Source organism: Melopsittacus undulatus, chromosome Z (assembly GCF_012275295.1).
Source record: "Melopsittacus undulatus isolate bMelUnd1 chromosome Z, bMelUnd1.mat.Z, whole genome shotgun sequence".
NCBI classification, from domain to species: Eukaryota; Metazoa; Chordata; class Aves; order Psittaciformes; family Psittaculidae; genus Melopsittacus; species Melopsittacus undulatus.
Genome location: NC_047557.1, coordinates 11,074,010 through 11,098,396, shown reverse-complemented (window position 1 = coordinate 11,098,396; position 24,387 = coordinate 11,074,010). Strand labels below are relative to the sequence as shown.

General features: G+C 55.6%; 2 protein-coding genes across 2 annotated transcripts; one reads left to right on the top strand and one right to left on the bottom strand.

The window, feature by feature from the left end:
• Positions 1-123: 123 nt before the first annotated feature.
• RGP1 (RGP1 homolog, RAB6A GEF complex partner 1) lies at positions 124-12,691 on the top strand. The gene is made up of 9 exons (XM_034073292.1): positions 124-311; positions 1,329-1,468; positions 5,230-5,366; positions 5,729-5,812; positions 9,526-9,675; positions 9,755-9,901; positions 10,289-10,416; positions 11,312-11,489; positions 11,660-12,691. Exons 2-9 carry the CDS (start codon positions 1,353-1,355, stop codon positions 11,881-11,883), a joined length of 1,164 nt encoding a protein of 387 aa, XP_033929183.1. The 5' UTR covers positions 124-311; positions 1,329-1,352; the 3' UTR covers positions 11,884-12,691.
• An 898-nt stretch (positions 12,692-13,589) lies between these two features.
• MSMP (microseminoprotein, prostate associated) lies at positions 13,590-23,493 on the bottom strand. The gene is made up of 4 exons (XM_034072670.1): positions 23,434-23,493; positions 14,748-14,871; positions 14,034-14,142; positions 13,590-13,779 (listed from the first exon to the last, which is right to left on the bottom strand). The coding sequence occupies exons 1-4, from the start codon at positions 23,491-23,493 to the stop codon at positions 13,590-13,592; spliced, it is 483 nt and encodes a 160-aa protein (XP_033928561.1).
• Between the last annotated feature and the right edge of the window lie 894 nt (positions 23,494-24,387).

The window sequence follows — 24,387 nt, the reverse complement described above, 5'->3', positions numbered from 1 at the left end:
CGGCCCCGCCCCGGCCCGGCCCCGGCCCCGGCCCCGGCCCCGGGGCACGGCGCCTCCGAGCGCGTCCGGAAGCCCGGCCCCTCCCCGCCGCCGGAGCGGCCGCGATCCCCGGGGCGCCCGAGCGTTCCCGAGCGCGGCCCGAGAGTTCCCGAGCGCTCCCCGGAAGCTGCCGAGCGCGCTCCGAACGCTGCCGAAAAGGCCCCGAGCGCCGCCGAGCAGGGCGGAAGAGCTGAGGGGAAGCTGGGCCTGGAGCCGTGAGGGCTCCGTGCGGGGCAGGGAGCGCGGCGGAGCGGCCTGGGGCTGTGGGGAAGGTGCGGTGCTGTGGGGATGTGCGGTGCTGTGGGGATGTGCGGTGCTGTGGGGACGGTGCGGTGCTGTGGGAAGGTGCGGTGCTGTGGGAAGGTGCGGTGCTGTGGGGACGGTGCGGTGCTGTGGGAAGGTGCGGTGCTGTGGGGACGGTGCGGTGCTGTGGGGACGGTGCGGTGCTGTGGGAAGGTGCGGTGCTGTGGGGACGGTGCGGTGCTGTGGAGATGTGCGGTGCTGTGGAGATGTGCGGTGTTGGGACGGTGCGGTGCTGTGGGGATGTGCGGTGTTGTGTGCGCGGCCCCTCAGGTGCGTGTTTACATGCGTGCTTTTGCTGTCGGGGCCGCCCCTGAGCCGCCTGGGTTGAGGTGGCAGGGCTGGGCCGAGCCCCCCTCAGTACGGACTGGCCCCATTGAGCCTCTGTGGGTCTGAGGGGGGGTGTGTAAGGATGTGTATGGCCAGGGTTGTGCTTGGTTCCCGTGTGCGAGTGAAGAGCTGGGGCTGTCTCTGCCCTCCCCCCTGCCATGTGTGTGAGGAGTGTGTATGTGTGTGTGTGTGTCTGTGCCAGGCCACAGCTGTACCTGACCCCTGGACATGTCAGTATGCTGTACGTGTCAGTGTGCTATACATGTTTAGAGCTGGGGCTGTCTCTGCCCTCCCCCTTGCCATGTGTGTGAAAAGTGTGTGTGTGTGTGTGTGTGTGTGTCTGTGTGTCTGTGTCTGTGTGCCAGGCCAGAGCTGTACCTGACCCCTGTACGTGTCAGTGTGCTGTACGTGTCAGTGTGCTATACATGTTTAGAGCTGGGGCTCTCCCTGACTTCCCTGTGCGTGTGAGGAAGGGTACTGGTGCATATGTGTGTATGTATGTGTGTGCCAGGCCAGAGCTGTCTGTACATGTCTGTGTTTTGAGTTGGGGCTCTCCCTGACCTCCCCGTGTGCACATGCCCTTCCTGGCTGTTGCTGTCCCCCTCTGTTACACCACCTAGCCGTGTCTCCATGCCCACTGTTCCTTTATTTCTTGGCAGGTGTGCGGCAGGGCTGTCCAAGCCATGATTGAAGTGTTGGCCAAGCTGGGCCGTGGGCCCGTGTTCCTGGCAGGGGAGGTGCTGGAGTGTGTGATCACTTTCACCAACCCGTTATCAGCCTCATCTACGTCTGCCAGCAGGTATGGCAGCCTGTGCCAATCAGCCCTTCCATGCATAGAGCCTCTGGCAGAGCTGCCTGGGTGCTTCCAGAGGGAACGGCATTCCCTCCCTCCTGAGCAGCCAGATGTAGTCATGGCTGTGCTGTGGGACAGTGGTGCTAGCTCAGCCACTGGTGACTTACCAGCCTGCGGTACTCCCTTAAGAGTGCTTTGTGCCATTACTGTTTCAGGGCTGAAACTGAGGTAATTATTCTGGTTTTCTGCCCTCAAGAAAGAGACGAGAACAAAGCTATGCAGTTGAAGTTGCTTTTAACTGCTCTTCAGGTGAGCCCTCGGTGATGGGGTTGCCAGCAGAAAATGAAGTCAAACAGGCTGCCAAAGTGGGATATCTAGTTACACCAGGGTGACAGTCTCACAGAGCAACATCCAGACGTCATGATTTCCTATGTTTATGGAAGGTGCTCTCTCTGTCCAGCATTGTGCTGGCACGTCAGTGCAATGCCTGCCTCCAGAGCTGGCAGGCAAAGGGGCAAGCATTGCCCATAGTCAGAAAAAGGCAGCCTTCTGTGGCAGCATTTTCTGTGGCCCAGCACTTGACTTCTGCATCTCCCCTTATCATTGCTGTGCCTGAAAGAGGTGTTGAGGAAACATGACAGTAAGGGAAGCTTCCTATATTATCTCACTGTGGGTGACTCCACATCATAAGTAGTCACCCAAAGCATCCACGTCCGCTGAGTGTGTGGCCTTGTCTGGCTCTCCCAGGGGTGGAGATTGCTTTCTCATCTTGAGCCCTCCCTGGGAAGCGTCCATTCCCAGACCTGTCAGGTTCGGCATCTTTTCATCACCAGCACACATTTCACATGTAATTGTTTTGGTGGGCCTGCTTCCAGTGCTTGCAGCCTCAGCAGCAGCAAAGCGGTGTCTTGTATTCCTGCCGCAGGGCTTCTTTGTTTATTGCCTTACTTAACTTTTCATCTTTTTCTTCCTGGTTCACCTTGCCTGCTGAGTTCAACTTTCACATTCAGCTGTGGTGTATATTTGCCTTTCCAGAGTTTTGTCTTACATGGTGGCAGTGCTGTTTTGACTAGCTCTGACACATGTGGAACTGCAAGTGGAGCAGTTTTGGAGGTTCACAGTGCAGTTACAGAAGCTTCATTTGGGAACTTCAGGTGTGTCCTGACCTGCAGAAAACTGCCACTTGGAAAGTCTTTGAAATAAAGAAGCAGGCAACCAAAACTGATGAGACCTGGCAAAGTCATATGAGTGGCAACACCAAATACCAATTTACACAATGTGGGTTGCGTAAAGGCAGGAGCCAGACCAAAGCACAGTCACTGCAAAAGGCAGATAGACCTGTCAGGAACTAGAAGCTTTCGGGGCTGTCAGAAGCTGGGGTGGAGGTGGTGGAGCTGAGAAGCACGCATTTCAAGTGTAGGAACAGAACTAAAGGACAGTCAGTAATGCCAGGAAGTTAATCTGGTGGTAGTATACAAGAAACAAAGCTCTTCTGCCCAAAGGCAGTGTGAAACAGGGCTCTTGTGGGCTACAGGAGTCACAGGGGGAGGTGAGAGAGGAGGGAAGTGACCTCAGCACCAGCACAGGATCCTTCCGCACCCTGTGGGCTGGAGCAGCCGGATGTGTGGTAGGAAAGGACATGCAAATTTTGTTTGGGTGTCTGGTTAGAAAAATTAAACCAATCCAGCAGTTTGTTGTCAAATGACAGTGTTTGAATTTGAAGGTAATGTAATCATGCTGAGCCTGCAGAATCATAGAATGGGTTGGGTTGGAAGGGACCTTAAAGCTCATCCCGTTCTAACCCACTGCCATGGATATAGACACCTTCCACTAGACCAGGTTGCTCTAAGCCCTGTCCATCCTGGCCTTGAACACTGCCAGGGATGGGGCAGCCACAGCTTCTCTGGGCACCCTCTGCCAGTGCCTCACCATCCTCACAGTGAGCAGCTTCTTCCTAATGTCTATTCTAAGTCTCCCCTCTGTCAGCTTAAAGCCACTCCCCTTGTCCTGTCCCTACATGACCTTGTAGCCTGTAGTGCCTCTCCAGATTTCTTGTAGCTCCAATTTAGGTACTGTAAGACTGTTAAAAGGTCTCCTCAGAGCCTTCTCTTTTCCAGACTGAACCAGCCCAGCTCTCTCAGCCTGTCTCCAGAGCAGAGCTGTTCCAGCTGTCACAGCATCTTCATGGACCTTATATAAAATATATATAAATGTATATATTCATGGCCCTTATATAAAATTAGTGAATATTGTCTCTTAAGAAAGATTTTTCTTCTCTGTTGCCATGTACATTTCCAGATACCTTACAACCTTATGGCAGCCCTTATGGAAAAGCCATGCTGGTGCTTTTGAAGATACAGGATGACAGTTGTGGGGTTAGAGGTAACTGGGTAGAGTAACCAACACGTGTTTGTGTAGAGGCAGCCAGCACATACAGAGGATCAAATAGCACATTGTTAGTCAGCTGAAACAAATGCAGCACGCCTCTCCCTCTGGTTTGTCTGGACGTTTAACTGCTCTGATGTGTCACATTAAGAGATACCCGTGTGCCACAAAAAATCCCTGTGCCACCTAGAAGTGGTGTCAGTGCTTACTAATCAGGTAATGGTGTTAGAAAACACCAGAGGAGCCATACATTGGCTAATTGAAATAAAAATTCTGCTGCTATTGAAATAAAATAGATGAGTGTTTTCAAAACTGAGAGCTATCAGTACTGCCATGGGAAATATCTTGTGGAATAGCTGGTGATCATAGCAGGGTCCAAGACATGATGCTGTTTTTCATGCCAGTTCTTGTGGCTGAACAAAAAAGGGGCAAAATGACACCTTTACCTCCACTATAGCCGTCAAGTCCCTTGCATCAGGAGGAGAAAATAGGTCCTTACAGAGGACCCAGAAGTGTCCTCCTCTGGCCTGACAAAAACAAGTTGATGTTCCTGAGGGGGACGGTGCTGTAGAGAGGGAGCACATCTGTGCCCTGCCTGCTCTGGGGAGTGTCGAGCTTGTGGCAGTGGGTAGTGTGGGCAGGGGCAGCTGACTCCAGGTTGCAAGTGGGTGTTGCTTTTTAATTTGCCCACTTCCCTGATGGTTGTGTTATTACCAGAATGCCTTGGTGTACTGCTCTGTGTGTCACTTCTGGCTTGGGATTCAGTTCTTTGTGGCTAAGAGCCCTCTGCCAGGCCTGGCCCATGCATGATGAGTAGATGTGTTCTCTCAAGAGTGCAGTCAGTGGCCAGTCCCAGGCTGTGGGTGATGGGAAAGATGACTCAGTGAGTAAGGCTTGGGACCGGATCTTGGCATGCTTGACCTCAGCATATTTGCTGGAGGATCCCTGTGAGCTTCTGCACAGGTCACTTCACTTCTGTCCCCATTGAAGGGGTGGCTGCTCACCTGCACTGGTGGCTGTCTCCTGCCACATATGTACAGTGGGCTTCTCAGGGCAGGGGTGTCTGTGCTGTGCTCAGGTGTTGTGGCTCAGGCTGCAAATATTGCTGCTAAACAAAAGCCTTCAGGTCTAGAGCCAGGCTTTGGGTGAAACTTTTGTCAGCAGATGGAGTGGAAGTGGCTTTGTGTCAGCACCCCATCCCAAGCTTGCTCCAAAGGCTTGTTTGGAGTGGGGCTGTGAGAGTGGCGGTGAAACAAGTCCTTTCTTCCAGGCTAGCAGTCCCACATGGAGGCGAGCAGAAGGAGCTGCTCTTCTCTCAGTTCATGCTTGCTGTAATCCAGGTTTAAAGCACAAACATGAGTGTTGCTCTTCTCTGTTCCCAGTGAGATGCTGGCATGGGCCAGTGCCCAGATCCACTGCCAGTTTCACGCCAGCGAGAACCGGGTGGCACTCCCTCCTTCTGATGGCAGCAAGCATGACGTGCAGGCAGAGAATGAGACAGTCTTTGTGCCCAACAGAGGTGAGTGCCACTCTTATAATCCTTGGTAGGGATGGTGAGAGTGCAGTGAGCAGGAATCTAACAGTCTATAACATGCCTCTTGAGAGCAGAATACATAGAAGTGAATGGGCAGTCCGTGTTGTTTTCCTTGTGTAATTCCCTGGTGATGGCTGCTGCAGGAGCTTGCTAGTACTGGGATCAAAGTGGCAACAGCTTGAAGCAAAAGCTTGGAGTGTTGTCTGTCCAGCTGTTCTGGAAATGTCTAATGATCTGACTGGGACGTAAGGTGTTTTGCTCCTCAGACCTCTTCTCCCCATTCCTCGTCTGGCTGCCCTGGTCACAGCCCGAGGCTGGGCAGCATTAATGTGTTTTTTCTCTTCCAGGAGAACGGGGTCAGTGTATCCTGTCCACCCCACCAAAGATTCTCTTCTGTGACTTGCGACTGGACCCTGGGGAGTCAAAGTCCTGTGAGTCCTGCCTCCTCTTCCCCTGCTTGAACCTGGTGAGCCCTGCTCTCAAAGCTGGCTCTGCAGACCTGAGTGCCCAAGTGTCAGACCCTGGTGCTTCCTAAAACAAGATGCTTTGGTGGGAGTATGAGTGTTGAGGAACAGCATGCTGCATCACCCGTAGTCTGTTCTCCACCATATGAACAGTGCATACAGCAACACAACCCTCGGTCCTGCCCCTGGCCTGTGTCCTTTGCTGCAGGTCCGTTGTATAGCTGTGGGGCATAAAAAGGTTTGAAATACCTAGCTGCAGCTGAAGGAACGTTTACACACCCCCATGCTTCCTCACATTTATTTCTTCAGCCACACTGGAGTGTTCTTGGAATATAGGCTCTGGAAATCTCTGCTTCCTCTTCAGGTTGTGGCTGTCCTGGAGACCACAGTCTTCTGCTGCTCATAGTTTTTGTGCTGTAAAAGTGAGCACTTCTCTGCTCAAACCTCTCCATGTCTCCAAAGCCCTCCAGCAGTGTCCTTCCAGTGGGTCCCCTTTAAGCTCTCCTTCATTACTACTTTCCCTTTTGCTGTTTAGAGAAATTTTTATCCTTTCCACAAGGAACTTGCAGCCACTCATTTTTGTTGTTCCAGGCAACTACTTCTACCTGAGCAGACAGTGGTGAAAATACAAGTATGTGTTTTTGTCTGTTGGTCAGTGACTGCATGACCCAGCCTGTCAGTTTATGTGGCATCTCCTTTGCATTCCAGCAGCAGTGTAACAGTTGGGCACTGCAGGCTGCACATGGAGAGCTACCTCAGGTTGTCCTAGGGATCTGCTGCATCAGCCATCCCTAGGGAATGGTTGATGGAGACATCTCAAGTCACAGAGCAGAGGGAGCAGAAGGCAGTGCTTGTGGTGGAGAGTTTCTGCTGGAGCTTTGAGCTCTGGGGAGGTAAGAGCAAAGCTGCAGGTGAGACTAAGAAGCTGCAGGCTGTGACATGCTGGTGTTGAAGCTGGGTTCACCTGTCTTTCTAGGCTTGAAGAGCCCTGACTGGAGGGAAAGGTGAACAGGGTGAAAGCAGTCAGGCTTGGGTAGGTGGTGAGTGGGGTTGGGCAGTGCTGTCTGGGGCTGTGTCTCCTGAACTACAAAACAGATTGAGCAGGTTTAGTTATTTACTTACTCTTGTACAGCTGGGGAAAGGAGCTGGTCCTGGCACTTTGCAGACAAGGTCTGCTGTGCTTTCTGAAAGTTGCTGTGCCAGGGAGGGGGAGAAAGGTGGCAAATATCTCAGCTGGCATGAGGCTCACTGGGATTTTCCTGTGCTCCTTGCTGCTGCCAGTGTGGGGCTGGAGCACCCATTTCCCAGGAGCAGGGGGAAGCCCCTTTTCCTGGTGCATCTCAGGCTGGCTCACCAGTGTTCTGGGAGAGCAGACTGGTGACCACAGTCAAACCTCCAGGTGGCTGGGATGGATTGAGAGTCTTTCCTTGTGTGCTGGATTTGCAGGCAAAAGCTGTTCAGCCCCCAGCTAAGCTGGTGATACTCTGTCCTTTCCTTCCCAGTGGTATTGTACTCTGTGTGTGTGACACTGGCACAAGCAGCCTGCATGTGCCTTGCACTTGGATGCCCCTCCATAGAAAGGACACAAACTCTTCAACACTTCGAGCTTCCTTGGCTGTATGTTACAGCCTTTCCCCTTGGCTGTGTGATGCTGCAGTGTGTGGCACTGGGCTTTTCAGTGCTGAAACCCCCGTATCACAGCTCTGGCTCTGCCAGGCTGCTCACACCAATCCCATCAGCCTGTAGAGCTGCTCCTCACGCGAGACTGCATCTGGCACGCCTGCACAGCATTCCTGGGGGCTCCTGCCAGCTCTGTGGAGGCAGAGTTAAGGCTGTCTGGGTGTGTATCTTAATTCTTCATTTCCTGTTTTTCAGAAGTTTTGACTTTTGCTGCGCAGTTTGCAAAGGCAAAAAATAAAAGAAAAAAATAGTAAAACCAACGCAAGAAATCCTCGTTCTGCTTCAGCAAAGCACTATGTTATTAAACTGTAGCCAGAGCTGGCACATACAGCTGAGGTCAGGCTGTCTCTTGATAAAAGGCCTTGTTTTTAGTTGCTGACCAGCTCATTCCCCAATATCTTCCTCTTGTTATGGTGCCTGTATATTGAAGTTGACTCATCTGCCATCCCTTCGACATGATGCCCAGGCTGAGCTCTTTAGATATGTCACCATCAAACGTCTTCTGAAGCCTTCAGTTTCTGTGGCTGTTTTCTGCCTCCTCTCTGGTTTTGTAATACCTTTAAATATTTAGTAGATCACAGAGAGGAGAGGAAATGGAAGCAGCCTGGACACAGCTGGGAGCCCAGCCAGAGGGTACAGTGGGTGGGTAGGGAAGGCATCCGTAGCTTCAGGAATGTGCTTCCTTCTGGGATATGCACAGAAGTTGGGACTTCCTGAGTCTTGGCATTCCTGTGCCAGGTAGCGAGCCACTCATCCCCCTTGGGCAGCAGTGGTCTCTGCTCACATTATCCTCACTGGGCATGAAGGTCTTTGTGAGCAGTCCTTTAAGCTTGGTACAGGGGGTTAAAAACAGTCTGCTTCCTTCCTGGGAAATATTGTGATTTTCCTCCCTGTCAGGACAGTTGCTGGCTTGATCTGCACCCCGGTCCAGCAGGACAGGCTTGTGTTTTAAGGTGTGACAGCCGGTGGATGCTGCATGCTAGCACAGGCTTTTTTCTTCCTTCCAGTCCTGTTATTTTACATCTAGAAGTTATATTTAAAAATGTAACCCTAGCTTTTAATCTAAGCCTCAATGTTTAGGATGTGCCAGAGGTGGGGAAGGATCTGTGGTTTCACAGCAGGATGCTGCCCTTCCTCTGGCAGGGTGTATCTGTGTTATGGTGGGCAAGCCAGAGAGGTGGAGACTTCCCACAGTTCACTGTTTGCGCCTTTCTTATTACACAGTGTGTGGTTTGGGAAAGCTGCAGAAGTGTTCACGCTGTGTCGAGAAGCGTTGGGGTTTGTGTGGTGGCCAAGGGGCTTTGAGGGGGCTGCATGTGATCTAAGCCAAACCCCGGCATCACAGAGGTCTTGGAGACAGAGGCTTTGTGGTCCAAGTCATCAGTCTGTCAAGTGGGATGTACCACAACTTGTTGTGAAGATCTCTTGATTTGTTTCTTGGCCGTTTAGATCTGGTGCTTCAGAGGAAAACACAGGAAGAAGCTAATTTTTGTTGCTGAGTTTGGGGTTTGTGTAAGGCCAGTATCAAAAGAGGCATGAGGTATTGATCAGCACCTCTCTGCCGCGTGGAGCAGAGCCCTGAGGGGGCTGCAGCGTGTGACCACGTTGGGGAAGCGGTGTGCGAAGGAAGTGCGCAGAGGCAAATTCAGGTTGAACTCGTGATGAGCAAGTTTAGCTCTCATGTGTTCGAGTTCCTGGATTTTACATCTTTCACATTCTTTTGAGACAGAAGAGTTGGTTTGTGTGGTTGTATGTTCTGGAAGCAACATCTGGATGACGGTGTATGTGATGTGAGGAGCAGTGCCCTGGTGCAGGGAAGCCAGGGAAGTGCTTGGCATGCTTTTGGAAAGAGGAGACAACAGAAAGCACCAGGCACTGTCCATAGTTCAACACCACTGCTGGTGCTAACCCTTGGTGCAGGGTGCCTGTGAGCACCAGCTCTGGAAGCTTTCTTTGACCTTTGGAAAGCAACCTTTCAATCTTCTTTGTGCCCTGTGCAGATTCATACTGTGAGACGCTGCCCATAGATGGGCCTCCCTCTTTCCGGGGACAGTCAGTGAAGTACGTGTACAAGCTGACCATTGGCTGCCAGCGTGTCAACTCCCCTATCAAGCTCCTGCGGGTACCCTTCCGTGTCCTCGTACTGCACGGTAAGGCCATGTGCTGCCCTGCCTGCAGGCACAGGTCTGGCTGCGCCCTGTCCTTCTAACACTCTTGTCTTCTCCCCAGGGCTCAAGGATTATCAGTTCCCACAGGATGAGGCTGTTGCACCCTCAAACCCCTTCCTGGAAGCAGAGGAGGGCTTGAAGAAAGACTCTCGCTTGGCAGACCTGGCAACAGAGCTGCTCATGGTGGCCACCTCCCGACGCAGCCTGCGTAGGTCATATCCCCTTCCTGAATCTGCTGTCTTAACCTGGGCTTGAAGCACAGTTCAGGGCTTGCTGCAAAACTCTTGCTGGCAAAGCAAAGCCCTGACTGGGGCTTTGGAGCAGCTCCATTAGGTCCTGCCTGGGTCACAGTTTCTTCCCTAGCTCTTCCCGGTGAGTCAAAGACTGTTCCTACTTCAGCCAAAGGGATCCTTTTCCCAGCATATTGCAGCTGCTGCAGGTGTTTCCCAATGGGAATGCTGCCTCTAGGGTCTGTCCTTCACACCCAAACAGGAGATGGGGGTCACCTCTGCTGTGCTCTGTGATTAACCCAGAGCAGTGTATGGAGTAGATCCTTTTCCTACCCCATCTCTCTTGCTCCCTTTTTGCTCCACAGACCTGTATAACATCAGCAACACTCGTGGCAAGGTGGGGACGTTCTGCATCTTTAAGACCGTGTATAAGATCGGAGAGGATGTCATTGGGACCTTCAGCTTCTCAGAAGGAGACATCCCATGTCTGCAGGTCAGTGCTGGCTTCGGGGTCACTGTGGGGAGAGGCAGGAGGGAGATGAAGAAGGGATTGGGGTGGCACTGGGATGTGGGGTTTCTAGTGGGACCCAGCTGAGGTCCCCTGGGACTCCCTTGGGATATAAGGAGGAAAAGGGCTCCAGTTCTGAGGTCGTTTGGGAAATGGAGGTCCTGGGGCTTTGCACGCGGGCTGTGTGAGGTTGTGAGAGTGAGTGCTCTTTGGTGAAGGACTTGGGGGTGTTGGTCGATGAGAAAATGAACATGAGCCAGCTTCAGTGTGCACTCACAGCTCAGATAGCAACCGTATCCTGGGCTGCATCAAAAGGAGCGTGACCAGCAGGTTGAAGGAGGTGATCCTGCCCCTCTACTCTGCTCTCTTCATGTGAGACCCCACTTGGAGTATTGTGTGCAGTTCTGGTGTCCTCAACATAGAAAGGACATGGAACTGTTGGAACAAGTCCAGAGGAGGCCACGAGGATGATCAGAGAACTGAAACACCTCCCATATAAGGACAGGCTGAGAAAGTTGGGGCTGTTCAGCCTGGAGAAGAGAAGGCTGCGTGGAGACCTCATAGCAGCCTTCCAGTATCTGAAGGGGGCCTACAGGGATGCTGGTGAGGGACTCTTCATCAGGGACTGTCATAATAGGACAAGGGGTGATGGGTTCAGACTGAAACAGGGGAAGTTCAGGTTAGATGTAAGGAAGAAGTTCTTTACTATGAGGAATGGGCTGCCCAAAGAAGTGGTGGATGCTCCATCCCTGTCAGTCCTCAAGCCCAGGTTAGACAGAGCCTTGGGCAACTTGGTCTCTTGTGGCAGGGGGTTAGAACTGCATGACCTTAAGGTCCTTTCCAAACTGAATTATTCTATGATTCTGTGATTGCCCTGCAGTTCTCAGTGAGCCTGCAGACGGAGGAGAGCATCCAGGAGGAGTTCCAGCGCCGGCGCGGGCAGCCGGTGACCTTCAGCACACATGCCCGCCATCAGGAGGCCTGCCTGCACACAGCACAGAGCAGCTTCAGCCTGCCCATCCCACTCAGCTCTACCCCGGGATTCACCACCAACATTGGTTAGTGGCACCAGGGAAGGGATCCCCTCTTGCTTGTCCCCATAGGAGGGCTGTGCCCTGTGGGAAGGAGCAGGTTTATTTGCGTGTCCCCTTGCCAGGACACAGCACTGAGGCAGCTGCTGTCCCTGTCCCTTGTGGCGTTGGCTGCTGACCCCCTGTCTTGCCCACAGTGTCCCTGAAGTGGAGGCTGCACTTTGAGTTTGTGACCTCCGGTGAGTCGGCGGGGAACTGCTTGGTTCGTGGGAGCCAGTCAGAGGCCATCACCTGGACTGGGGTGGAGCAGATGGAAGTGGACACTTTCAGCTGGGATTTGCCCATCAAAGTCCTTCCCACCAACCCCATCCTGGCTTCCTATGTATCTCAGTTCTCCAGCACTAATAACATTACCATCTGAAGTGCGGAGAGCTGGTAGGGCCTGTGGTGCTAAAACATGTGCTGCTGGTGGGAATGGCAAGCAGGACTGTCACCAGCATGCTGCAGGACACACATCCCAATGTCCCCTTCATCTGCAGTCACCGGGCAAGTCTGTCCTGCTTGCAGGTGGAGGAGCACTGTGCTTGCTGTGGTATCTTGTGCTGCAGCCCTTGGCTGGGAGCTGGATCCTCTCTGCCTGGGTAAAGGTGCAAGTCCCGGCACTCACTAAAAAGGAATCTGCTGCCCAGAGAACAGCCTGATGTGCCTTTACCCCATGAGGGGCCTCCAAGAAGGAAAGACCCAGCCCAGGAAAAGGAGAAGGGAGCTTTTCCGGTGAAGCCCCATACCAGCCTTGTGTGAAGGCTCTGCCCCTACAGAGAGACCCCTCAAGCAGAGGTCTGTCCACATGGGCTGGGTGGGATCTTGCTTTCCTGCCCCAGCACACATTCTACCTGCTGCATGGAGTGTCCTGTACGCACAACCCTACCCTCACCCAGAGAAGGCAGGTCCTGGCAGGCCGGCTCTGTGCTGTCAGCACGTGTTGGTGTCCTGCATCCCTGTGGCCATGTGCTGTGGCAGCACCACGGTGATGATCCACAAGCTGTTTTCTGCCCACCCTCCTGGGTGTGAAGGCATCCTGCTGGTCTCGGGATCCTTAGGGAGCTGGAGTGAATGTGTGCTGTGCTCTGGAGGTCTCCCTGCTCAACCCCCAGCTCCCCGTTTCTACCAAACCTTCCATAGTTTTTCTCTATTAATAGTCTAATAAAAATCCGGATGTGCAAAACTCATCCTTCCCAGGAGGCTTGTTCCTGTTCCATTCCCAGTAATGGACACAGCCCACCCTGCACGACAGTCAAAAGGCTGGAGACGTCCTCTTTGTTTAATACCTTTATTGCAAGAACAGAAACATCTACACAAGGCTCTGCGCAGCACAAGGCATGGCACCAGCAGGGGCAGGCTGCCAGGATGGCCAGCTCCATCCTGGCACATGTGGATTAACTTCAGCTCCCTGAACCTGGCAGGGCACCCTGCAGCAGGGCATGGGGCCTGCCCTGGAGACATTCAGTGGTTCTCCTGCTCTGCCACCGGCTCTGGGCTGGCTCCGTTGCATTGTTGCCCAGGGCTGGCCTGCAGTGCTGGGGATCCCCTCCAGCCCCAGGAGCTGTGGGAGCAGGGGTGTTAGTGGTTCCAGAGGTTGGTTGTACCCCTCGTGCTCTGGGGCAGAGAAGGGGCTGGGCTGAGGTGTGTGGGTTCTGCATACACAATGCTCCCCAGTGAGCTCCCAGTGGCTGCTGTTCAGGGGGACAGAGGTCAGAGGCAGAAAGGAGCTGCTTAGCTTCAGGCTAAATGTGGGAGTACAGCACAAGGCTGTGTTTGGTCCTGTAGCCCTTTAGTAGCTGGAGGTTTCCTGCCCACCTGGGAGAAGGTCCTACAGGATCTACCTTCCCATGGTATGCAGAGCATCTTTCGGGGAGGGTGCCCTGTTTCTGTTCAGGGAACTGAAGGCAGAAGCAAAGTCGTACCATGGCAGCGCTAGGGTGTAAATGTTAACTCAGTACCATAGTGTGTGCATAGTGGTTTCCCTCGAAGGTGGCAGCAGTGACGTCTCTACAGGACAGGGCAGGTCTGGAGCATGCAGGAGGTGTGGAGGGTGATGCCAGGGGGGCACAAGGTGCTGCTGAGCCTTTATCTGCTCAGTCTTGCACCCAGCACCTTGTTGATGAGCGGCTCGGGGGTGCCGGGTGAGCCCCACTCATGCTCCAGGCTCTTCACACAGGGCAGGCTGGGGTTGGCCTTCTGCACCACCGAGATCTGGCACGTCTGTGAGTCATAGTGGGCTTCACACCAGTCAGGGAAGTCAATGGGGTGCTGGGTACTGCAGGAGAAGGCACTGTCAGCTCCCCTGTAGCTCCTGGGCATCTCATTGTGCTGCGACACCCCTGACCCCTGCTTTGTGTGCCCACTCACACCACCACCCTCAGCACTTCAATGGGTTCCTGCCCACCTCTGCCCCTTGTTCCCCAGGGCCTGGCACCCCACATTTACACCCACCAGGCTCAGACACAGGTGCCATGGCAGGGCAGCATGACCGCAGTATCCCACCCCAGCACCCCTGGTCCTCTCACTCACGTCTCGCAGCAGCCCACGCCGACGGGGTGCAGGCAGGTACAGAGCAGGCAGTTGGTGCTCAGCCACGACTCCCCAAGGGAGAACTGCTTCCCCTCGTACTCGCAGGGAGCTGCAAAGGAAACGGTGGTGATGAGCACACGTGGCCCTGAGCTGGGGTGTGTGGGACCCTCCTCAGCACCCCTTTTGCCCTGAAGGAGGGGCAGGGGGATGCCATGACCTCCCACCCACCCTATGGTACATAAGACACTTGATGACCTCTCCACCACCCTGCAAGTATGGGATACCCAAACATCTGTCAAGGGTGATGCTTCCACCCATCATCCGCTTACCATGCCCTGCAGCTCTCCCCACTACCCTGGCAGCCTAGGGCAGAGGCAAGCAGCTCTGGCTTCCCAAGAGAGGCCATATCCAGCATCCCTTGGGATCTGAGCATCTCTGCAACCCTGGAAGGCAGCCCTCTTCCATTTGCTGCACGATCAGCCCCAGCCAGGCTCCTGCCAGGAGCAATCCATGGCCCAGCAAGCTGTTTCTCAGCCAGAGCCCTGGGGAGCTGTTGTGTGGTTTATAGACTGCTCCTTCCACTCGTCACTGGCCCATGAACACACTCCTGAGCTCATCACCATCCCTCCTGTGCTTCACAGAGCCCCACTGCTTCAGGGAAAGTGGAGGCTTCCTCTTCCCATCAGGTTCTTCCCTTCTCACCTCTCTGCTTACCTTTAGCTTGGAAGTAGCATTTGGCCTGGGAGCCCGGCAGCTGGAAGAGGAGGGAGAGCAGCAGGCAAAGCCAAGCACACCCCATCTTCTGTGCTCGCATGGCCATGGTCAGCGTTGAGCTCGTCTTCACAGAGGTTGCCTTGCTTCTCTATTGCCTTTGCTTCTTCCCTTCTCGCTCGCTCTGAGCGCCTTTTTAATGCTCTTCTCCTGATCCCAACAAGAGATATTTATAAAGTTCAGCTTTACGACCCTGGCCACCAGCTGTGCCCCACTGGAAAAGTTGTAAAACTCATTTCCTGATTTGAAAGGCATGAAAACAAGAGGTAGGATCAAGATTTTTAACAAGCTGTGAAAAGCTGATTCATGCCCTCCAGAAATGTCTCCAGTTGGAAGCGCTGGTGGGTGCAAGGCTCCGCAGCGAGGGGAGATCCAAGGGACCCCAGCGGGGTTGCCCTCGGCAGCATGGTGAGCACAGAAGATCCTGGACCTTGACCAGGATAGCCCCAGGCTCCCCTCTGGTCACACTGATCTCTGATCCTTCACAGCAGCCAAGGATTCGGGAGCATCCCATTGTGTAGGGACGAGAGAAGCACAGGTGTCCTGTCAGCAAACAGTGTGGAATGCAATGGCACTGTCCTTGGTGGGGATGGAGATGCTCATGAGCAGCTCCTGGGTACCAAAACATGGCAGTTTCACTCCATCCTAAGCTGCAGCCAGGTGAGGCCCATGGCCATGCATGGGTTGGGGTGACAATGAGGTTTTTGGCCAAGAGCAGGCAGTACAGTGTTCGCTGGCGAGGAAGGCTGTACATGAGGCATGACCCAGGGCACATCTGAGCAGTGCCTGTGAAAGTGGGGCCATGCCTGTGTACATGCAGCACTCACAAGATGCTAGAGCTGAGCAGCCCCTTTCAGAGGCTGGAAACCAGCCCCAGCAGAAACAGGGGATAGGAGGGACAAAAACAGAGACCAAGGTGCGTTTGGTCAACGATGAGAGAGAACCAAAGGGCTTGGCTGGAAGCAAGCAGCCCTGTGAAGATGCCACACGACCCAGGGACATGCCCATGGTCCTCACAGACCCTAACCCAGAGGTGCTGCCTGTGGGCTGAAGTGACAAGGCTGCTATCAGCTGTCAAAGGGAGGGATGGAAGAGATGGAACAGGTCGGAGCCATGGAGAGCTGCTGGCAAAGGGCTGAATTGCCAAGAGAAACCACAGCCCTTGTCAGAGGTGCTGCTGGGAGCAGGAAGCAGGCCCAGCCGGTGAGGAGGTGGTGTCAGTAGCGGTGGCATATGTGGGTCATCTTCCCTGCGTTAAGCTCCCTCTGTTCGGAGGGGCTGGGGTAGGTTTACACACTGACGCGTGAGGCTGAATATCCCTTCCAGAATTTGTGTTGGCACCCGCTATCATAGCTGGGTATTTTTTTACATCCCCATAAATGCCCAATCCCTCCTTGAATCCTGCTAAATTTTGGCCTCAGCGTTTTCCTGTGGCAGCCTAATTAAGCATGGAGTGAAAAAGTGGAAAAGAATTGCTTCCTTTTATCCGCTTTGGATTCGCCACCTTTGGCTTTGAAGGCACAGTCCCTTCGCGCTGGTCCTCTGGGCCCCCTCGCCATCCTCTTGCATCCCCATCCTGCATCTTATACTTCAGCCTCTAAAGGACCAACCCCAGGTTTGTGTTGTTTTCCCCTCTGAGGGTTACCCCAATGCTCTCATAGTGCCCTGGGTGCTGTTGTGTCCCTCCTGGTGGGTTGCTTGGGTGGCAGTGAGCATGGGATCAGTAGGAAAAGGCTGATAACAAATCACAGAAGCTCAGAGCACTCATGAGCAATCTGCTGGGTACAAGGACGTACACTGAGATGGTGAAGTGTACCAGTGACAAATCAAAGTCACCCTTTTGTGCAGAGCTGTTACTATATAAGGAGGATAAATGCGTTCGTCGTCAGAGTGCTAAAAGAGTATTCTTATTGTGTGTTTGGGAAGAGAAGTCAGGCACGTTGGTAACCACAATGAAATCATCCATCATGGTTTCATCACCGAGTGCGGCAAACACTGAACAAAAGTGGTGGGTTTCATTTGGAGGCTGCATGGTCTGGCTGGGCTTCCAGAACAGCACTGGGAATCTGGGGGGAGAGCATCAGCAGAAGCATTCCTGGGATCTCTGTAGCTGTTCTGGCTTCCCAAAGACAGGATAAAGGCTACCAGCCCACATTAGCACCGTTTGCTGCGTAAATGCAGATGAAGAGGAAAGGAGATCAGGACATCCCTTGGCATGTTGCAGAGGGACGTGTAGTGTGAAGCACCCTCCACAATGTGGCTGTGGGCTGGGGATGGGGCTGGTGGCCCCACACACCTCTTCCCCCTCCAGACTTCGCTCCTTCCCCTTTCTCTTTGTATCCCTGGACACCCTTCTGGCACCATGCAGGGACCAGAGCAGGAGGGGGCTTATAGCTTGGGAAGCAGCAGCTGGAGTTGGGCTCAGTGCTCCAGAGCTCAGATCTGGTACCCAAAAGATGGTGATACCCTCTAGCTGCACTAGCAAGTGCATCCCAGGGGAGGTTTTGCCCCACAGAGAGAAAGAGGGAGCTGGTTTTGGTGCTCACAACATGGGGAGACAGCTGAGACCTAGGGAAGAGCCACAGAAGGGATGTAGGGTCTGGAACGGGTACCTCACTTTAAGCTCAGCCACTCCATCATGCATAGACCAACAGCAGGGACCTGCTGCATGTCCAGGAGCGCTGCTGGGGAGCAGTCACCATCCTTCAGCATCCCCAGACCCTGCAGAGGGTCACATCCATATCTCAGCATCCCCATACCCTGCAGAAGGTCACATCCATGTATCAGCATCCCCAGACCCTGCAGAAGGTCACATCCATGTCTCAACATCCCCATACCCTGCAGAAGGTCACATCCATATCTCAGCATCCCCATACCCTGCAGAAGGTCACATCTGTATCTCAGCATCCCCATACCCTGCAGAAGGTCACATCTGTATCTCAGCATCCCCATACCCTGCAGAAGGTCACATCTGTATCTCAGCATCCCCATACCCTGCAGAAGGTCACATCTGTATCTCAGCATCCCCATACCCTGCAGAAGGTCACATCCCTATCTCAGCATCCCCATACCCTGCAGAAGGTCACATCCATATCTCAGCATCCCCATACCCTGCAGAAGGTCACATCCATGTCTCAGCATACCCAGACCCTGCAGAAGGTCACATCCATGTCTCAGCATCCCCATACCCTGCAGAAGGTCACATCTGTATCTCAGCATCCCCATACCCTGTAGAAAGTCACATCCATGTCTCAGCATCCCCACAGTATGAAAGCTGCTCCTGGCCAGCTTGGCTTCTGGGTTGCAGCTCTGCCCAAGAGGTGTTGGGTGCTGCACCCACCAAGGGCTCAGTGTTGCCCTCCTCTCCCAGCAAAAGCTGGGTCCTCTTGCTGCTCAGCCCCTGGCTCCAAAGGATGGCATGCTGTATGGGCATACATGAGCACCCAAACTGGTGGGTGCTGGGAAGGGATGGGAGCAGCTCACCCCATCCCCACGGGAGGCACAGGGGTAATAAAGGATGCTGGACAAGTTGCCATCAGCAGGATCCAGGAGTGTTATAAAACCTGAATCTCCTGAGCCTTCAGCTGGGATTGCAGCTGCAGAGCAGGAAGCAAACAGGATCCCGGCTGGCATTGTGAAAGCAAACACCATAAATCCGAGGAAGTGCTGCGATTGCTGTTTTAGGCACTGGGGAGCTTGGCTCCTGCTCCCCACAAGTGCTTTATTTTCTCTCTAAACAGAGAATAAAACCCCAACAAACCCAACCCCAACTTATCGCTCAGCTGAGCTGCCCTGGTGCTGCCTCGGGCCCAGGGTGTCTGCAGGATGTGGGTCACTTGCTCAATGTCTCAAAGATGCTTTGAGCTGCAGAGCCCCCAGGGCAGGGTGCAGGCAGGGAGCAGGCAGGGTGCAGGCAGGGAGCAGGCAGGGTGCAGGCAGATGAGATGCCAGCTTTAGGCTATGTTCACTTACCTGTGAGCACTCCCTGCTCACTGGAATGGCCAGACCCCAGGGGGAGCAAGCAGGGGGGCAGAAAGAGATGGGGAACCAGGAGCTGGGAAGGGGGGGACAGAGGGCTGCCCGGGGCATGGCAACCAGCTCACTCCATCCTTTGTCCTGTAGCTGGTAAGCCAGATGGGATAGCTCGAGAGGCTGGAGGTGCAGGTGGGATCAGAATCAGCCCCACCAGGGCTAAAGCAATGGGGCTGTTGGTCCATAAAGGGGACAATGCAGAGGGGACAGGATGGAAACCTCGATGTCACTTTGCTCTGCTGCCCGCTGGATGGAGCTCGGTGACACTGGGAAGCCGCTGGAGTGTCCTGCGTCTGCTATGGGAGTCCCTGGCTCCGGCACACACTGACCCTGCTGAAGGGAAGAGCTGTGTCCAACGCATGGGATAGGAGCAGAGTTTTCCAGGGGCTCCACAGGCCTGGGCTGGATGGTGTCTGTGGGGCTGCTGCTGCGGGAGGGGGTCTCTTATAGGATGGTGTCTGGGTCCCCAGCCATGGGACAGGGTCTGGTATGGGATGGTGTCTGTGCGTTCCCAGCCGTGGGATGGTGTCTGTTAGGGGATGATGTCTGTGGGTCCCTACCATGGGATAGGGTTTGTGGTGGGATAGTGTCTGGGGTCCCAAGCCATGGGATGGGGCCCGTTATGGGATGGTGTCTGTAGCATGTGCTCTGCCCACCCCATTTTGGGTCTGTTCTCTGCACAGCTGGTGCTCAGGTAGAGTTCCATGGTCCAAGCAGCCCCTTGCCATGACCTCCTCAGGCTCCCTTTCCCTCTTGCCCTCTCAGACAGCCTCATCTCCTGCTCTCCCCCATGCTCCATCCCTTTCCATCACCCTCGTGCTGTCAATACCTGCTCTGTGCCAGGCCAGGTTTTGGCACTGGTGAGTGAGCCACGCATCCCTGCTGCCCTCATCCCTGCCGGTGCGCTGGCCCCCCAGCACCCCAGTACCCCAGCACCCCAGTACCCCAGCACGGAGGGGTGCAGCATGCATCCCATGGCTCTGCCCGGGCAATCCTCAAGGAAACGTGCGGAGTGTTTAGGAAAACAGGGCTTGGCACCCGCCGGCCATCCCGAAAACAGGAACACATCCGTGCGGGCAGCGAGCGCGAGAGGCAGCACTCCATAAATCCCCCGGAGCAGGTGCTTTGTAGTCGGCACAAGGAAATGAGCACATTATTCAGCTCGGCTTAAACCCTGAAATGCTTCCTGTCCTGTGAGTCAGAAATAACCCCGGGAGATCATTCCTGGGCCACGCAGGAGCTGCTCCGGCCAAAACAGTGCCATGGGAGACCTGGGGGCCTGGGGACCTGCCTGAGGGGTCAGGCACAGTGTGATGGAGGTGGCTTCACCTTGGCAGCAGACGGATCCCATCCTATGGGATGTGCTGGGGAGCCCCTGGGGAGTCCCTGGCCTGTCCTGGGCACCATGACTCAGTGGGATGCAGGGACTGGGAGAGCCCCAGAAGGCACTGGGGCTTCCTGGTTCCTGGATTGATCCCATAGATCTTCCCCAGCCTCCTTCTAGGATCAGGAAGGCAGATCCTCCCTTGCACCCTGCATCATCCCGGGGCACCACAGGCATCCAGGGAAGCACCATGGGTGCTGCTGTGCTTTAGGAGCACCCTACAAGAAAAACCATGATGGAAGAGACCATATGAGCATGGGGCTGGGACTGATCATACCCAGCATGGGGGTCCTGGAGCAGATGGAGGGAAAGCAATGCAGCAGGTACCCCAGCTCACCAGGGGCAGTGTTCTCCTAAAGGGGTAATGGTTGACACATCCTGTCCCAGTGCCCTGCAAGGACACTCACAGGGTGCCACTGTGGATGTGGGGCATGGAGAGGTGTGGGGCTCTCCCCATGGACACGCTGGGTCAGCCCCTCTCCTGGACCAGGGAGATGATACAGCTTTAGCATCACCCACATTATTCCCTTTAAGATATTTGCCTCTGTTCTATTTTTGCTGCTATTGGCACATAAACCCCAAAACCAAGCAAGGAGCCCTCCAGGTTTCCCAGACAGCAGCATGGGAAGCCCATATGTGCAAAGGCTCCTATTTGTGCTTGCACCCATCACTTTGTTTCTCATGACCACCTGGCCAAAGCCGTCTGAACCTTCTGGAGATGTTCCTCCCATTTAGGTCTGGGTGGCTCCTAAAGCACTGAGAATGAAGAGACCAGCAGCACCCTGGCTCCTACTTGGATGGAAACGGGGACCCTCGTGATGCCTTCTCCATCCCTGCCCTCTTCCTGTACCCCCTTCACAACCCATTGACAGCCCCCAGCCTCCAGCAGGATGGTGTTGCTGATGCTCGACCTCTCCATGACCCAGCACCATACGTGCCCTGGCACTGCCTCCTTCCCCTGGCCCTGCTGGAGCTGACCGTGCTGCAGGCACTGCCTGTGCCTGTGTGCTCTTTACAGCCACCTCCTGGAGCTGACAGGTTCCTGGCCCCGCTCCCTGTGCAGAGGTGAGGGTGCTTGGCAAGTTCTTAGAGATGAAACAACCATCAGCTTTGATCTGGATGGAGAACAGGATGGGAACATCATGGGCATGAGCTCCCCAGGGCAGGTGGGCACGGCTCTACCCTTGGTGCAGTGCAAGAACCACCACAGACCACCGCAGACTTGCATAGACAACCACAGTCCATCACAGATCACCCTGGACTCCATAGACTGCCATGGACCACCACAATCTGCCATGGACAACCATGGGCCGCCTTGGACAATCATGGACCACCACAATCCACTGCAGATCAGCATGGAAGGCTGTGGAATGCCATAGAACACAACAGACCACCCTGGACCATCATCGGCCATCACAGTCCACTGTAGACCTCACTGTGTAACTCTGTGAACTCCCATGGACAACCACAGGTCACCATATTCCAGCATAGACCACATCGACCACATGGATGGCCATAGACTGCCATGGACCATGGATCACCACAGCTCACCACAGATGATCATGGATCTCCACAGACTATGACAGACTATCACATCCACCATAGACCACTATGGACCTCCATGGGCTGACACAGATCACCATGGATCACCACAGACCTCCATGGACCACCACAGACTGACTGCCAGCAGCATCAGCGTGCTGGGCACAGGTCTGTGGGGGGACAACTGGTCAGACATGGGATGCCAAGTGCAGAATGACTAAAACTCAGTGTGGGAGCAGTGCATGGGGAGGTGAGATGCGGTGACAGGAACCCCAAAGTATGGTGAGCCCCAACCCCCCGTGCCCCAGGGAGCAAGCTGAGAGCTCTCCCCCTGCGTGCACTCCTGTGGGGATGCCCTGCTCCGATCAGGGGCGCAGAGCCGGGACGGCCGCCCCGTGTGCCCTGGGGGTGTCCGGATACAGCCCCGTGGGTTGCGCAGTGCGCGGTGCGGGCACCGGGCCCCCTCTGCTGGCACGAACTGGTAACCACGGGGTGCCCAGGACACCCCATGGCGCCCGCAGTGGGTCCCTCGGGCTGCCCCATTCCTTTCTTCACCGCATCTCGTCTCGGTTTCCAATGAGCCTCCTCTTCCTGCATCCCGCATCCGAGAGCATCACCCCGGCAAGAGGGCACCGGCCCCGGGGTCGGGCACAGCAGCAGGCTCCGTGCGCCGTGAGCCCCCGGCAGCGGATGCTGTGGTCCCGATGGGTCTTGTCCCGGACCCACCGTGCCCAGCTCCACATCCACGGGATGTTCCTCCAGACCCTTTCCCCTTCTCCCTTCTCTTTGCTGATGCTCGCTGGCGGTTGGATTTCACCGTCCTCCGGCTCAGGCGCCGCCTCCGGCTCCGTGCTGTGACCGGACCGGGGTATTTATAGCCCGCAACACAATCCCCAGCGCGGGTTGTGCCGGTATTGATGAACCGGGCTCGGTGACCCCGACAAGGGAAGGACGTGTCACTCGTGGCGGGGACACCTGCAGTGGCACAGCCGTGATTACAGCAGCCCCAAACACCCTGGGGTGTCATGTCCTCCGCTGTGGGGCCCTGCCCCGGCTCACAGGAAGGGATAAGGACCCCATATTCACCCCTCGGCACAGCATCCCTCATGCATCCCATCCCCATGGGATTTCGCAGGGCCGGCGGTACCAACAAGAACGAAGGGTTCCCGTGTAGCTATTGGGCTCCGCAGCACCCCACACACTCATGCCACCTCCCATAGCTCTGAGCAGTGGGGCAGGGTCAGACAGCAAACACACACACCCCCTCCCGCCCGATGGGAGCAGGCGGCAGGCTGGGAATGTGAGGAATGCACCGCAGGCATGCTGCCCCTGCCCAGCTCCCCCCGCCCCACCGGTCCCCCCTGCAAGCACAGGGCACCTCTCTGCCCCCCCCGGGCCGACGCAGCCCCCCATGGCTGCCATCACCTCACATCTTTCCCCATATTGTCGAGATGCCCTGTCCCCATGGCATCCTACCCCATAGCCAGCCGGTATCCCTAGAGCTCCACAGGCTGCCCCATGGTCCCTCCCTTCCCTATTTTCCTCCCAAGGCCTGCGACCCACAGCACAGGGGTTAGTGCCTTAAACCCCGCAGTGGTGACATGCCCCCTGCCTCCAGTCCCCCCAGCTTAGGCAGCAGGGACACCAAGTCCCTCTGGCATGGCTCCCCACTTGGATCCTCTGCTGCTGGGGGACATACTGCATGTCAGGGGCATCAGGATGCTGGGGCATCCCGAATTCCCAGAGATCTCCCCAGCCTTCCTGCCTGCCCTCTGTGGGGATACCCACACCCAGGGTACCGGCTGTCCCCCCAAACGGGGCACCCAGATCCCGGCATCCCCTCCCCAGAGCCCCACTCTCCCTGTATGCCACAGCCCAAGCCCTCCCAAAATCCCTGTTGGGGTCACCCCTCTCAGCTGTGCACCTCCTCACACCATCAGTGGAACATCCTCCAGGTCACCCCTTTGCCAAGGCCCCATCACATACACCCCCTGCACTCCACTGCATGTCACAGCCCTTGGTGGTTACCCCCAAAACGGGGCATCCCTCCCCAGGTCCCATCCTAAAACCTGGATACCCCCTCCTGAACTGGTCCTTGCTGGACGCCCCTGGAGCAGAGATGCCCTTCCACAGTCCCACGCACGAACTGCTGACACTCCGAACGCAGCTGCCCCCTCCCCACCACCCCCTATAGACCCCCTATAGAGCCCCAGCACCTCCTCCTCAATCCCACACAACTGGGGCCTCCGGACCTAAGACCCCCCTCAGTACCCCCCCTCGGGGACCCGCATTCCCTCTCCCCATCCCGTCCACCGGGGACCCCTAGAGAGCGATCCCCCCCCCCCATTTCCTCCCCAACCGGTGCCCCCCATCCCTCTAACCCCTCCCCCGGACCCCCCCGTCCTCCTCTGGGGACACCGCCCCCCGTGTCCCCCCGCCCCGCGGTGCCGCCCATCCCCGTGCCGTCCGGCCGGGCGGGGCCCAGCGGCAGAGGGCGCTGGGCGGCCCGGGGCGGTGCCGCCGGTTGGGGGGGGGGGTGTGGAAGGAGGGAGCAGGCAGCGGGCGCAGGAGCCGCGGGCAGGGGAGCAGGCAGCGGAGCAGGCAGCGGAGCAGGCAGCGCGGCCC